The sequence below is a fragment of the Leptidea sinapis genome, chromosome 46 (assembly GCF_905404315.1).
Source record: "Leptidea sinapis chromosome 46, ilLepSina1.1, whole genome shotgun sequence".
NCBI classification, from domain to species: domain Eukaryota; kingdom Metazoa; phylum Arthropoda; class Insecta; order Lepidoptera; family Pieridae; genus Leptidea; species Leptidea sinapis.
Window position 1 is genome coordinate 433,815 of NC_066310.1, and position 16,183 is coordinate 449,997.

At 37.9% G+C, this 16,183-nt stretch overlaps 1 protein-coding gene across 1 annotated transcript in view; it reads left to right on the top strand.

The window, feature by feature from the left end:
* Window positions 1–16,183, top strand: part of LOC126977930 (serine/threonine-protein kinase TBK1) — a 35,043-nt gene that overhangs the window by 14,736 nt on the left and 4,124 nt on the right. The window contains exons 5-6 of the mRNA XM_050826622.1: window positions 1,107–1,760; window positions 11,908–11,991. Coding sequence (XP_050682579.1) covers window positions 1,107–1,760; window positions 11,908–11,991 — 738 coding nt within the window. The remainder of the gene's footprint in view (window positions 1–1,106; window positions 1,761–11,907; window positions 11,992–16,183) is intronic.

Here is a 16,183-nt window from a genome sequence, read left to right on the forward strand (position 1 = left end):
GCTAGCTAGGATGCTGTTCCTATAAAACGTTTAACCTCTTTGCGATTGCTAGGAGTTGGATAGTCCAGAATAGCTTCAACCTTTTCTTGGTCTGTGTGTAAACCTTTGGCATCGATTTTATAGCAGAGGTATCGCAGCTCTCCGCGAAAAAGCTTGCACTTTTCGAGATTGACTGTAAGATTATCATGGCTTAACTTTTCAAGAACATGATACGTGCTCGTTTTCGCTGATAATAATAATATCATCTAGGTAAGCAAAATCTTTTACTTCAAATTCTGGGCCAAAAAGAATATCTGCTAGACGTTGCTGGGTAGCTGGTGCATTCGAAACTGAAACGTTCCGCGTCCAGGAACATATAATGCGGTCTTTTCTGGGTACGTATTTTTATAGGAATTTGCCAAAAAATATTCGAAAGGTCTAAACTCGATAAATACCTGATATCTCTTAAGTCGTCGAGTATTTCAGAAACATAAGCTGTGCGAGCGCGCGATGGACAAGTTCCCCGCGCGATATTGTGCGCGAGAAATTATTATTCCATTTTGTTTTATATAATAGATAATTCCACTAGAGTTCCAAATCAAATTAGTTATAAGTTAACTAAATATTAACGCACGTTACAATGTTTATAATGTTGTTTCAATATATAATATTAGTGCCATTAACCATTAACTACACACACTAACCTCATAAAAAATGTAAACCAAATAATTGTTAAAATAATAATATTACAAACCAATTATAATTATTAAATGAATAGTAGCAATTATTACGTATTATTTGAATATACTAAATACAACGACAGAACAGCGATGAGCAGCCGTCTGTATCTTTTTCTTTCGGGTACACGGCGCGCGGTCCGGAGTACACCCGATCGAGCCTTTTACTTCAGAACGTGACGGATCAGTCTAACCAACGAAAAACCTACCCACAAAAATTTGTGCGTTGCAGCAAAAGAAATTTTCCATTAAAAAACATTTATTTGAAAGTTAAACTGCGAGCGCTCATGCCAACTGTGCCGGGACCGCAACCGGTCGAGGGTTCGAGTCCCGCGTCGATCATAAAATTTTTATTCAAATTTAATTTGTATAATTAATATTATCCGGCAGACGGCGTGCAGCGTGGCGCACGTGATCCAGCGGCGCGTGGACGAGCTGTGCGCGTCTTCGGTGCTGTGCGCGCAGTGCGTGACGCGGTGGGGGGCGCTCGTGGCGGCGCGCCTCCGGGACGTGGCGCGGCGCGCCGACGCGCTGGCGGCGCACGCGGCCCGCCTGCACGACGCGGCGCGCGCGCTCGACCTGGCGGCGGCGGCGGCGCGGCGTGCGGGGGCCGGCGGGGCGGCGGCGCGCTGGGCCGGGCCGGGCGCGGCGGCGGCGCTGGCGCGCGAGGCGGACGCGCTGCGGGCGGGCGCGGCGGCGCTGGCGGCGCGGCACGCGGGCGGCGCGCTGCGGGCCGAGTGGGACGACGCCGTGCTGCACGCCGCCTGCCCGGCCGCGCTGCGCCTGCCGCGCCGCTCGCGCTCGCTGCTGGAGCGCCTGCGCGACTCGTGGCAGCACCTGGTGCGCGACCGCGCCACGCGCGCGCTCACCTACAACGACGAGCAGTTCCACGTGCTGGAGCGCATCACGGTGGCCGAGAGCGGGCGCCGCGTGCGCGCGCTGCTGGCCCGCGCCGCGCCGCTGGCCCGAGCGCGCCACGCCGCCATCGCCGACTGGACGCGCGCCGCGCACACCGTGCGCCTGCAGGCCACGCTGCTCGACAAGGTGCCCCGATCTGTTGCGTCCGCCGGATTCGCCCCCGCGAAACCCTTCGCATCCACCCTGCCCGGATCCCGGTATTCCCCTCCGCGTCCTCCGAATCGATGAATCGCGACAAGCATATAATTATTATATTATATCATCTTCACTCGAGCGTCCGAAGAGCGAAATAGATCCGCCGCATTTTGCAACACGAATCTATATCGATATGATATTTATTTACTTTTTTAAAATAGAAGACTTTTTACGCCTTCTTCAGTTTCGGATTGGATTACTGCATATTTAAATTATCCGATAGGTTCTATCAAATTACCAATATAAATAAATAAATTTCCAGTAAAATTTTAATCGGGTAGTGTTGTCGGGGCTCCCGAGGTCTATGTTAATTGTTAAAAAAGAATTCAAAAAGAATTTTCTTAAAATCACTATATTACAAAGAACGTGTTTATTTTCAAGATAAATCAGCAAAATCAGTCCAAGCTACGAAACATTTCTATTGAATTTGAAACATATCCAGTTATAATTTATGAATATTCCATCTCTTCTACTCTCTATTCTTGACCATGCCGATACTAGCTATCTAAATCTGACTTAGGGGCAACTTAACAAATTTGAATTTGTATACAGAAAATATAATTTTGTGAAGGCTCAACAATCCCGTCCGACTTGGGCCGCCGGGGCCCTCGAGCCAGAGCGGGTCAGCGCTAGAGTTGATATTGAATATAGAGCCAAAGAAAATATCACATAGCATTTTATGTAATGTAAACAAACATGTGTACCTCAGGACATTTAGCTAATGAAAGAAAGGTTTAAATTTTAATCTTATTTTTAACTTTTAATCTTACCTCTCTGATCCCTAGCTCTCCTACAGATAACACAGACGCCTTGCTTATCGATTCTCTTTCTTTCAACGATCTCCACAAAATGTGTGCAATACTAAACTTAAATGGCAGATTCAGATCTACTTATTTCAAACTCACCGAAACTAGTATCAGTGACCCAGGGTGTTCCACTAGTGGATTTGGAGACGCATCACCCGGTACTAGGTATTTCCGTTAATACAGTGGTTGCAACATTGAGGCCCCCAAAAATTAAAAAAAAACACCCAGGCCTAATTTTAGCAAAGCTAAATATGACATCATTAAAAACGAGTTAGATAACATTAACTGGGAGGAAACTCTCGATCCTAGTTTAACAGTCGATGAGACAGTGGACGTTTTCTATGTCATACTTACATCCATCATTAATTATAATGTTCCAATGAGTACGAAAGGTCGGAGCAATTTCCCATCTTGGTTCAGTCGATCGTTGATCCAGAGTTTGAAGGAAAAGGCAAAGTATCATCGTAAATTTAAAATGTATGGCAATCCCATGGATCAGTTTACATATAGGTTACTCCGCGAGATATGTGACAAAATCCTAACGACTGATATAAATAAGTTGAAATCAGAAGCCAAAAATTTAATCAAGAAGGGTCCTAAATACTTTTGGTTTTTCATAAAATCTCTACGATCAAATAGCAGCGACATACTGGATGAAATGACTTACTTAGATCAAAGCGTTCAAGGTGGCCAGCAGATTGCCAATCATTTTTTAGAATACTTTCACTCAACCTATCAGCATGACCCAAACCCAAGAACTAAATCGTCGAATCTCACACGTCACTTAGTTTCACAGACTCAGATGTCATATCAGCGCTCAAAAACCTAGATGCAAATAAAGGCCTGGTCTGGACCAGGTATAGAATCTGGATTCTATACTTCCTAGTTTCTTAAAGGCCTGTGGCACGAAATTGGCTGAGCCGCTAAAAATGGTTTTCAATAAGTCCTTAATATGTGGAACTTTCCCCTCAAGATGGAAGGTTGCGCACTTCAGTCCAATTTACAAGAAGGAAGATCTCAATTTTGTCTGCTATCAGTAAGCTGTTTGAATTACTCGTTCAGAAAAATATGTTTTCCACCTTAAACCCTTGCATACCCCAACAGCATGGATTTCTACCTGGTAGATCAACTACATCGAATTTTGTGGATTTTGTTAGTAACATTACTCAAGCTTTCACAGATGGTCACGAATTGCATGCTATTTACACTGATTTATCAAAAGCCTTCGATGTGGTTGACCACGTACTGCTCATAGAAAAACTTGGTCACGCAGGAATATGTGGCTCTCTACTGCGGTGGTGCGAATCCTATTTGCAAAACCGTTCCCAGATTGTAAAGATCCGTGGCTTTAACTCAATAAAGGCATAAAAGGCATTTATTTTCTCAAAATTGATTCCTTTAGAATTCTAGACTACTAGATGCTACTACCGCTTCGGAAAGAAATGGTTCTCTGAGAGAGAAGAAGGGGCGCAAGAAACTCTCCCAGCATTCTTTTTTTGCGCTCTTTTCAATAAAAATATACAGTATTGTACAGTCATTTCTATCGCTATAAAATAATCACAATCTATTCAATAATAGGATTTACGACAGAGACATTTTTTTATAAAACATTTAAATTTATTTATATATGATAATGCCTGAACAGTGGCTGGGACTTTATTATAGAAGTGTATACATTTACCCTCAAAGCTATTATGTATCTTATAAAGCCTACTAGAAATAGGGCAAGCAATCCCTTATTTCTAGTGTTATAATAATGAAAATCACTATTAAGAGCAAAGAGGTGATGATTTTTGTGAACGTATATTAAATTTACATTAATGTACAATGAACAGTCATAATATTTATTTCTTTAAATTTTTCTTTGATATACTGTCTATAACCAAGCTGATATATAGCACGAACAGCTCTCTTTTGCAGAGCAAACACTATATCAATGTCAGCAGCATGACCCCATAGTAAAATACCGTACGTCATGATGCTGTGAAAATAACTGAAGTACACCAATCTAGCGGTCGCAACATTCGTATACTCTCTAATCTTTCTAACGGCATATGCCGCAGAGCTGAGTCTATCTGCTAGAAGGGCAATAAATGGACCCCAATGAAGCTTTTTATCTAACGTGATACCCAAAAAGACCGTAGTGTCCACAAGTTCCAATCTCTGGTCATTTATAAGTACGTTGGTTTGTACCTCCGCTGTGTTTAGTGTAATGAACCGTAAACATTTTGTTTTTTTACCGTTTAAGTGCAGATTATTCGTCTCAAACCAACGCACTATCTTTGAGAGTGCATTGTTTACCTCGTCATCAATATCTGCACGTCGCTTCACGATAAAAATAAGTGAAGTATCATCAACAAACAAAACAATCTCATGGCTATCATCTACCACAAACGGTAGATCGTTAATATATATAAGAAACAAGAAAGGACCGAGAATAGAACCCTGTGGAACACCTATTCCCACAGGTTTACTCAAAGACCGTTTGCCATTTACATCGACTATCTGAACTCTTTCGCTTAAATATGATTTTAACAGATTTAGGGCTCTATTTTTCACTCCATAATGCTTTAGTTTTAGGAGTAAAGTTTAATGGTGGACGCAGTCAAATGCTTTGGACAAATCACAAAAAATGCCCAATGCTCAATGAGTCTAGTACCCGCATTAATTGTTGATAAGCCCCTAGTGAAACCAAATTGATTTTTGTTCATAAATTTACAAATATGAATTTGAAGCTGTTGAAGCAAAAGTTTTTCAAATATTTAAAATAATTCTAAAAACAGGCAGCACTGAAATAGGTCTGAAATTAGCAGGGTCATAAGAACTGCCCGATTTAAACAAAGGTATAACTTTGCTGTATTTCATGAGGTCAGGGAACACACCCTCATCTATGCATTCAATGTTATTGCTAACTCAGGTGCTATAATGTCAAGTATGTATTTCACAATATTAGTCGAATGGCCCCATAGGTAATTTTTTTTTTTTAATTTTATTTCTTTGAAGATTTACTATTACTATATTACTATTATTACTTATTATACTATATTATTATATCGCTACCTGTAACATACTTAAATTTCAAATCAGTGGTAGATACTGGTACGTGTAATTTAAGCATATCATGTGCTGCTTTTGGTGAAGAGTTAAGGTCTTTGGTCGTGATAATCGGGATTTCGGAGAAGTATTTATCAAATTCATTTCCAATTTCTATTTCCGAATTTATAACGCGATTATTAATATTAAAACAGATAGAGGTGTTACGGCAATTCGATCTACCAGTTTCATTGGTAATTACAGTCCAAGTCGCTTTTACTTTATTATTACTGTTTTTAATTTCATCTGCAATGAAACGTGTTTTCGCTTCATGACAAACTACTTTAAAGAGCTTGAAATATTTTTTACATATATTTTAAAATTTTCACTATTATTGTAATGTTTCTCATAATATAGGTCATATAAGCGTTTACGACTTTTGTGGATACCCATTGTTGCCCAATCATTACAACAATGTTTGTTGTTTACTGTTACCGTTACTGGGGTAAAAATCCTGTCAAATTCCTCACGGAATGAATTGAAGACTAAGTTATAGTGAAAATTAGCAGTTTCACCACAGTGTAAAAATGGTATAGTATTTACCAAATTATTTCTAAATCTCTCAAGACGGCTACCCGTGACTGGTATAATCGTCACCTTTTTGGTCTGACATTGTCCAATCTTGTATTTACTTTTATAAGTTGCCCACTATGGTCGGACTGAAGTTTATTAATTATGAGTTTACTAGTAATAGTAACATTTGTAAAATATTATCTAAACAGGTTGCTGTTGTAGAAGTGATTCTAGTAGGTTCCCAAAATACATGGAACAAATTAAAACTTTGAAATAAATTTTTAAGGCTAGTACAATTGGCTGAAGATTCAAGCAAGTTTATATTAAAATCTCCACACACTATGATTGACTTGCTGGTTTTGCTAAATTTTGATAGTACCTCCTCCATTCTATGTTGGAATTGTTCATATGATGCAGTGGGGGGGGGGGGGGGGGGCGGTATACACTTTCTAAAACTGGAGCTGATGACTTTTACTTACAATGTTCTGTAATATATAATATATCTATATTACAGCATCTCAAAAACAGTTCAATTTCTAATTCCTTACTTGAGATACCTTTACGTTCTGGTGAACAATATTTATGAGCTTTATATTATTATTATCTCTAGCAGTAACAGTTAAATGTTGTATGATATTGCAAGAGTTGTCCTCCATTGTTGAATAACTTAATTTAAATTATTTGAAGAAAAATCTTCATTGTTATATTTTTGTACATTAATACTAATACTAATCCCCAATAGAGGCCTGTTTGTCAGTTACTTCACAGTTTTGCCCAATAGAGGCATGTTTATTAAAACTATAAGCTACTAACGTAGCCAGCTATCGCTTAAATCTAAGTGGTAGGTATAGGCTACCATTTGTTAATTTCAGCTTATAATTAATGAAATTATTTGTATCAAATAAAATTAAAGTTTCTATTGTGGAATGTCGCATTATACAAACTTGTCTTTAATTTAAATATTTTTCTATTTTGCTCCTGTGTCAAATCCGAGGAGTATGGGAATGTACACATCATCACTTTGGATTTGGTATTATTGCAAATATTAATAAGTTTTTCTATATTTTTAATCAGGGTCTTATTTCTAATATTATAAGTATTATAACCAAACATTATACCTATGATTGTTTTATGTCTTGGATTTATTTTTGGTATGGTATTTACGAGGTTATTGAATGTTATATTGGGTTTACATATATATATATATCACCTCGCAATTCTTTGCAAATGCATTATTTAATTAAGGTCCAAACCCTTGGCCAATTTTGTCTGAAAGTAGTACAAACTTACTTGGTGCACTTGTATCCATCCTTTTTTTTTAATGAGGATACACTTGGGTGTTGATCTTTATCTAACAAATGTATATTAGTTGTGCTGGAGCAGTGGCACATATTATTATTATTGTTTATGAAAGATTCAAAGCGTTCCATATTTTCATTGCCTAACTGAATTAAGCAATAAGCCTGCTTAATATGTTCTGATATTTGCTCCTGAGCTGTATTATATTTTTCAGTAATGAATTGCAACATTCTTTTTTTTATATATTGTATGGGACTCTGTTAGTTCCCTATTATATTTATGTAATTTTTTCAGCAACTCTTGGTTTTTTGACTTTATTTTACAAAAATTTTGGCCTAGGAATTTGTTATTAAGGAGTTTGCTACTTTTTACTATAAACCTTTTTATTTTTAAATATTTCTTTATATTTTTATGTGAAATTGTTGTAATATAATTCTTATTATTAGAGGAGCTTTCATTTCTTGAATCTACAGATACCATGCTTTGTTTTTGAAGCAATTCAGACTCAAATAGGTTTATTTGACTTAAAGACCGTTCATATTCTGAACTACATTTGTCAAATGAATTTATGATTTTAAGTAAGCTGTCCCTTTCTAAGGTTAAATCTAAACATTTTTGGTGCATCTCTGCCAGCTCGGATTTACGAGAAGAGTTTGTTTTAATTACTTTTTGGATCTCCAATTCACACTCTTCCCGTTTTAATAGTATTTGACAAAGATCCTTTGACTTCTTTAGCTTCTTAGCAGCACAGTTCAACTTGTTTTCCATTTCTTTCATGGTAGCTTTCCCGGTTTGCATGTAAAAGCTTGAAGTCTTGGGAACTTGTAGGCAGTTGTTAGGTAACTGTCAAAATAAAAAGCTTTTGTATAATATTGTTGTATAACAAGAGTGTGTGAGAAGAGGATATGTAAAATTCTCCCCGGGTTTACAGAATAACTCCCAAAAATGCAGAACTCAATGGTTTGGTATGGTTAATTGCTAATGCTAGGTTTTATTAAAATTTAATAATGCTATTATTTTGATTACTTAGAGAATTATTCTTTTTTTTTTCCTTGCTATTATTAGGATGGCAGTTGATGTTCTGGTCTTCAGCTCAGCTTCCACGTTTTTGTCAAGTTGAGAGAGACAAACAGGGTCAATGTAGTGAGTATGAAAGTAACTCACAACTGTGAGCAGTGTTAAAGTGTTATACGAGGGCGGCACTGAAAATTTCGGGAATCAAGGAAGTGACACAACATTACTATTTAAAAATGTATTTATTGCTTTTCGAAGTATTCTCCGTGAAATTTGACAAATTTTTCTATACGATGGAACCAATCATTGAAGCAACCATTCCATTCGGAAGTTGTGGTCTCCAAAATGGCCGTTTTGTAGGCGTCCACAGCTTTTTCAGGTTATGAAAATCTCTGACCGCGCAATTTATTCTTTATTTTAGGGAAAGTATAGAAATCATTAGGGCTTAGGTCAGGGCTGTACGGCGGATGGTCTAATAATTCTATGTTTTCTTGCTCTAAAAACTCTTTTGGTCTGTGCGCGGTGTGAGAACTCGTATTGTCGTGATGGAGGATGATGCGGCGGTTGCAGTTCTCTTTACGGAGTTCAGAAACGACCTGTGGCAAACAAATGCTAGCATACCATTCTGCATTAAACGTTCTTTGTCCCTCAAGAGGAATAGTCGCAACATGGCCGGTTTTGGAGACAAACGTGGCCACCATTTTTTTTGCAACACTCCGTGAACGAACAATTTTTGTTGGCTTTAACTCATTTTCGAACACCCAAACTCGTGACTGGTTTTTTGTTTCGGGTTCGTACGCGTATATCCAAAATTCGTCACCTGATACGATGTTGTATACAGCATTTGAGGATCCTGAATCTTTCGAGAGTTCTGACGCACCAAGTAACGGGAGCCGCTTTTTGCTCTTCACAGAGCAAATGCGGTATCCATGGGGAAAACAACTTTTTTACACCTAATTGTTCATGCAAGATTATTTGTATTTGACTCATGCCAATGTCTAAAGTTGCCTGAATTTCGCGGTATGTCACATGTCGATCTTCCTCAATCAGCTTACGCACAGCATCAACGGTTTCTTTGGTGACTGCAGTTTTAGGACGACCTTGACGGGGATCATCACTGAACTTGACACATCCACGTTGAAATTCAGCAAACCAGCGATAAATTGTGGTTTTGGATGGGGCTTCATCACCAAATGCAGAAATCATCCGGTCAACACACTGTTTTTGTGTTAAACCACTTCGAAAGTCATAATAAATCATTGCTCTAGAATTTTCTCAAGTCAATTCCATTTTCTCAACGACTAAACAAGTTTGACAAGACCGAAAATCTTTTTTTAAATAAATAAATGGTATTCGATTTTTAAAACCAAGGAGTTTTCAATTAAAAAGATTTTAATATGACAGGAGCAGTGAAAATATTCCATTCCCGATACTTTTAGTGCAGCCTATATATAGCTTCGAAACAACAACGCACTACAACGCTAACAACCATTAAAACAGAATACTTCCCTCGTTTTTTATGTTTTTGAATTTTTGTAGTATGACAGTTGGGCCGGTACAACTCAGTTAGTATTCCATTAGCTTATATATATATTTATTATGTGCTTATATATATTTATTATGTACACAATAACAATTCAAGATTTCTTTATTTTCAATATTTCTAATTATTTTAAATATATTAAGAAACAGCTGTTAATTTTACGTCACATTGCTAGGGTTGCCAACCTCCAACCTGAGCCAATTTCAAGAGCCGTGCCATCAGGGGTTCCCCAGGGCTCCAATTTAGGGCCCCTTTTTTTTTGGTCTTTGTGAATGATCTAGCGACTAAATTAAAATCCAAATTTCAAATGTTTGCAGACGACTTAAAAATTTATCGTGAAATTAAATCTACATAAGATACAATCATATTACAAAGTGATCTTAATACGATCTGCGATTGGTGTGTTAGTAATAGGATGGTTTTAAATTCCTTAAAAATGTTTTTACTTAAACTTTTCTCGAAAACAAAATTCTTCACTACTTACTTACTTCATAAATGCGTGTCCACTAACAGAAGCTTGTACAATGCGAGATTTAGGCGTCATGGTTGACACAAAATTAGGTTTTAGAGCACATTGACTACATTCATATACATATTCATATACATTCATACATGACACAAAAGGCATCTCGTCTTTCAGGTTTTGTGATTAGACAAACTAAATTTTTCAAAGACCCTGATGTGTCATAGATACTTTTTACAGCTACGTGCGTAGTCTTGTAGAGTATTGTAGTCCGGTGTGGAACCCTTCTTACAAAGTTCATATTAAGGGGTTAGAACAGGTGCAGTCGAAATTTTTATATCATCTCTCATATACAAGTAATCTTTGTCGTCGGTTAGACTGCTACGAATCTAGACTTGTGCATTTCGGCATGACGTTTCTTGTACAGCGTAGGAAAGTTTCAGACCTTGTCATTTTACACAAACTGATTCATTGCCATATAGACAGTCCTCTATTATTAAGTAAAATTAACTTGGCTGTCCCACGGCATTGCAGCCGTATTATTAATAGGAAAACGTTCAGTCTACACTCAACACGCACAAATTATGGTCAACATTCTAGTTTATATCGCATTTGTTCTCTGTATATTGAAGTCTGTTAGAAGGTAGACATATTCAAACCGTCAGTCCCTAGGTTTGAAGACTTCTGCTAGAAAAAGCGGATTATTGGCCTTGGGACTGTCGGGTTGAATTGTGTTCATCTAGCTTAAGTTTTTTTAGTTTTATATAAATTCTGGAACACATTTAAAAGCATGCTGTGTTCACTTCCAGAAGGAGGCACTCGCCCGAACATGTTAACGTATTTTTCTGTTTTATACAATATTAAGAGTGTATCCCGTTTAGTTAACCTAATAAAAAAAAATCTTTGAATATTGTTGCAAAATGCTTACTTACTCTTATGTTTTTTTGGCTTCTTCGATATTTTTTTTATTATATTTATTATTATTTCTAATAATTACGAATATTTGTAGCCGTATGTATTGTTTTAGAAAAACTAAAGCTTTGGCATGGCATATCAAAGGGTTCCTGTGACATGGCGGCCAACATGTTGTTCCCCATTACTTGAGATAATATACCTTCAAGTGCCCACACGAAGCTTATAAATGACTCTGCTGGTACTATCAGGTCTACTATCGCAGTCGGCCCAAAACTAATTGCCGCATAGAGCGACCTGCGTGCGGTGCGTGATACGAGCGATACAGAGTCATGCGTCAAAGTAGCAAATCAAGAGTAGTGCGCTACTTTTAGTATATTCATACGTCCTCGTCGTCAGTACTGTCAAGAGTACAATAAAACAAAAAAATTGCAGGACGTGGCCGCGGCAGAGCTGAAGCTGCTAGCCATGGCGGCGCGGCACCAGGACACGGAGCAGGCGCTGCGGCCCGCGCTGCAGGTGAGGACTGTTACAGTAACATTACCAAGTGTGTGTAGAAACACAACATCCAACATACGTTATGTTTGTTGGTTTGACTTTATGTTGCCAGCCGTTAAGGACAATGTACCCATGTAGTGTCGTTCATGACCGATCACCGAGCATTCCATTGCTCATACATGTGCATTTGGTTGTACGTGGACGAAAATTCCTTAAAAACCGCACTGTAGAGGAACGTCAGACATTCATATGGTGGGGATGATATCCAAGTGTCATGACGTCTAGGGAAGTCCAAGTGAACGAGTGCAGTGAAATGAATCGTGGAAATATAATACTATTGTAATTATAGTTTAATTTTTAAACTCAAAGCAAAAACTGCGTGCATGATATATTTAAAAATAAAAATAATGGTGTGATTGAAGAGGAAGGTTTATATGTACAAAAAAATCCATTAAATAGTGGAGAAATACTGTTATTTTTGAGGTTTCTAATGTGATGATCGTAAATAATTACATACCCGTGCGAAGCCGGAGCGGGCCGCTAGTTCTATATAAATTAAACTTAAATGAGAAATAACAATAATTGTATAACTATTCACTTAGTTTCGGTGCCCGCTATTAGATCGCGCACTATGAATATTAAAACACGCTATCAATGGTCTGATGCAGTTTTTATATATATCTAGTGAGTTAATAATTTTATTTAATGAGTATTGGGCTATCGATGTTTTTTTCATTCAGCTTGTTAAGACTGTATTCGTTCATAACATTAATCAGTATAAACATATTGCGGAGGTATTTACACAAGAGAGCTTCCGAGTGTACTTGAACAATCGCAATTTATTCTATTCTATAGTGTGAAATCATGCCACCAAGACGCCCACGTGTGGCAGCTGCATTAACTATTTTGTTGTTGAATAAGAAAAAAAGATTAATTTGGGTTCGAGAATGGATTTCTCGTAGACAGGAAGCTGGTGCTTGGGATAGTTTATTACGTGAAATACACCTGAAAAACAACAATACTAGATGGTCAACAATATTTCAATTCTAATTGTATGACCGCAGTTGATTTAGAAGTGTTATTAGTAGAAGTTGGTAACGTTATCAAACTTGTATTTTAAAAAAATTGTTCAGTCACCGTAACATTATGACAAAATCAGTGCTTTAAAAAACTTGCTAAATGTAACAAGCGATTGTTTATATGAACTAACCAATCTTGGTATTGACGTTAGTTCATGGGATATATTGTTATTTATTTATAACATAAATTTGAAGTTGGACGTAGAATAGAGAAGGCAGTTGGAATTGCATGTTAGTAAATCATCCGACGAACGGCCATCTCTTAATAATAACGGCAATTTCGCGAGTTTGTTGAGACACGTTTCCAAGCCCTAAAATTCATTGGACCAAACAGTAAATCGAAAGCGATTCCCTTTTCAACACCTCATTCTAAAGTATTGCATGGCGTTATTTAAGTTTCATATCCGCATTGCTCAGAGAAACCTATGAAATTGCCGTTCTGCAGTACTGGCCATTTCAAGTCAAAATAATTTTTGTTTAGCTAAGAATTCTTATTTCAAATTAATTTTATTTTAAAACATGGAATTCTTTTTCCAAAAGTAGTCATTTGTTTATTGATTACTGTTACATTTTCATCGCATTTCAATCTTTTTCCTCATCATGGATACGTTAAAAATTCGAGTAATTATGGAATATGTGTACCCTCGAGACAGCAACGCGGCAAATGCGGCACGCAACATCAACGACGTTTACGGAGCTAACACTACAAACCAACGCACCACTTGTTATTGGTTTGCTCGCTTCCGTTCTGTAAATTTCGACCTGAAAAATGAATCTCTTGCTCGTCCGATGACTTTGGTCGAGAATGACGAATTAAAGGCGATTGTGGAAGATGATGATAAACAAACTACGCCTGAAGAAGCAGCAGCTTTCGACGTGTAAGCGTCAAAATAATATTGGTCCATTTGCGTCAAATTGGCAAGGTAAAAAAGCTTGACAAATGGGTGCCCCACGAACTCAATGATATCCAGCGCGAAATACGCGTCGTGACGTGCCTTGTACTGCTCAACAGACACTAATGAAGGATTTTGAACCGCATTGTTACCTGCGATGAAAAATGGATTCTGTTTGATAACCGCAAGCGCTCAGCAAGTTGGTTGGATCCTGGTTCAGCACCAAAATAATGCTCAAAACGAAAACTTACCCCTAGAAAAGTGATGGTCACTGTTTGGTGGTCTAGCGCCGGTGTGATTCATCACAGCTTCTTACCAAACGGGGTGAGCATTACTGCAGATGTGTACTGTGAAGAACTGAGCACAATGATGGAGAAGCTGGCACATCTCCAACCAGCATTGGTCAATTGCTCGTCTCCGCTGCTCCTACACGATAACGCGCGACCTCATACTGCACAGCAGACGGTCTCCAAGTTGCAAGAACTGGGGTTGGAAGCTCTCCGTCATCCGCCCTACTCACCAGACCTTGCGCCTACAGACAACTACTTTTTCCAGAATTTGGATAACTTCTTGGCGGGAAAAATATTCAATACCTGAGAGGCAGTACAAAATGCCTTTGAAAAATTTGTTGCCTCCTGTCCAGCTGATTTCTTTAAGAAGGGCATCAATAAACTGCCACTACGTGGCAAAAATGCATTAATTGCATGGGTGGTTACTTGGATTAATACAAATAAAAAATACATGAAAAAAATTATTTTAAATTTTTTCATACAAAACGGCAATTTCATAGGTAAAGACCTAATATAAATTATAGTAGTGACGAGCGCCGTGATATTGCAAAAGTATTAGGGGTATGTTGTAATTGTTTACCAAGTTAATCACACTTCAAAAGAATGTAGACTTCTTTCTGAATGGCGAATTTGCAAGCGAAAGCACCATACGTTGCTACACCCAAAAATCCCCAGTGGCACTAGTGCAATGGCTGCCCCTTCAGAGACCACCTCACATGAAAATAATTCCGAGACCCCACTATGTGGTATAAGTAAAAAAATTGTGAATGAAGTCGCAGGGTCAAGTCCTGTTAGCCACGGCTCTAATAAAAGCCGAGTCACAACATGGGTCTTCGCAAATTTTGATAGCGTTGTTGGATATAGGATCGCAAGAATCCTTTAAAACCGAGGCAGCCGCACAATTACTTCGGTTGAAAAAGTAAGTATCTAAAATTACGATTACTGGAACAGGAGGTTGTCATGGCGCTATTGTCTCTAGACTCATTGTTAAGATTAACATGCAATCGTGTCATGATCCTTCATTCTCCTTAAAAGTGACTGCGCATGTGTTACGCTCACTGACCTCAGTTATACCAGATACAGAATTTGAAATTCACGATTGGCCAGAAATTCACAGTATCGGCCTTACAAATAAACTTGGTATAAAGTTATAACTGATGATAAACAAAGAAAATGCAAAATTTTTACATTATCGTTGACAACACTGTCAATACAATGATAAATCTGAAGTTTTCTTATGACAAGCTGCCTTGCAAATAAACGCGGGAAACGTTATACGTCCGAACAAACCATTCGTAAACAAAATGTCTATTTGTAAACATTTTACATATTCTTGGTTTATGCGTAGTTATAGCTTTATGCCAATTTTATTTGTAAAGCCGTATGAATTAAGCGGACCCAACTTTCAATATACCTAATAGAATTGATATTTTGCTAAGGCGGAATTGTACTGTCGTATATTAAAAGTTAGTTTAATCGAGAGTCCTATGGGCTCTGCAGTCGCACAAGACACTCATTTAAGATGGATTGCAGGAAAGTAAATCACAAAATTCACTGAATTCCCATAACACTGTTATTACAAATCAAAACAACTCAAATTGAGGAAAACGAAGTGTTAAAACGATTATGAAATCTTGATTCATAGCCTTGAAGGCTTCTCACGCCTGAAGAACAGGCGTGTGAGGACTTTTATGCAACTACCACGAAGAGATGAAAACGGTCGATGTGTAGTCAAACTGCCTTTTCGATCTGAAGATCCGCTTTGTAAATATGGCCATTCTAAAAATATTGCGTTCAAAAGGTTGCTAGGACTAGATAGGAAATTGGCTGGGCATAGTCAATTGAAACAACAGCATGTTGATGTGATAAATTAATTTATTGCTTGAGCATTTAGAAAAAATAATTGACGAATCATTGAACAATTGTCCATGTCTCGCTTAACTCACTTTGA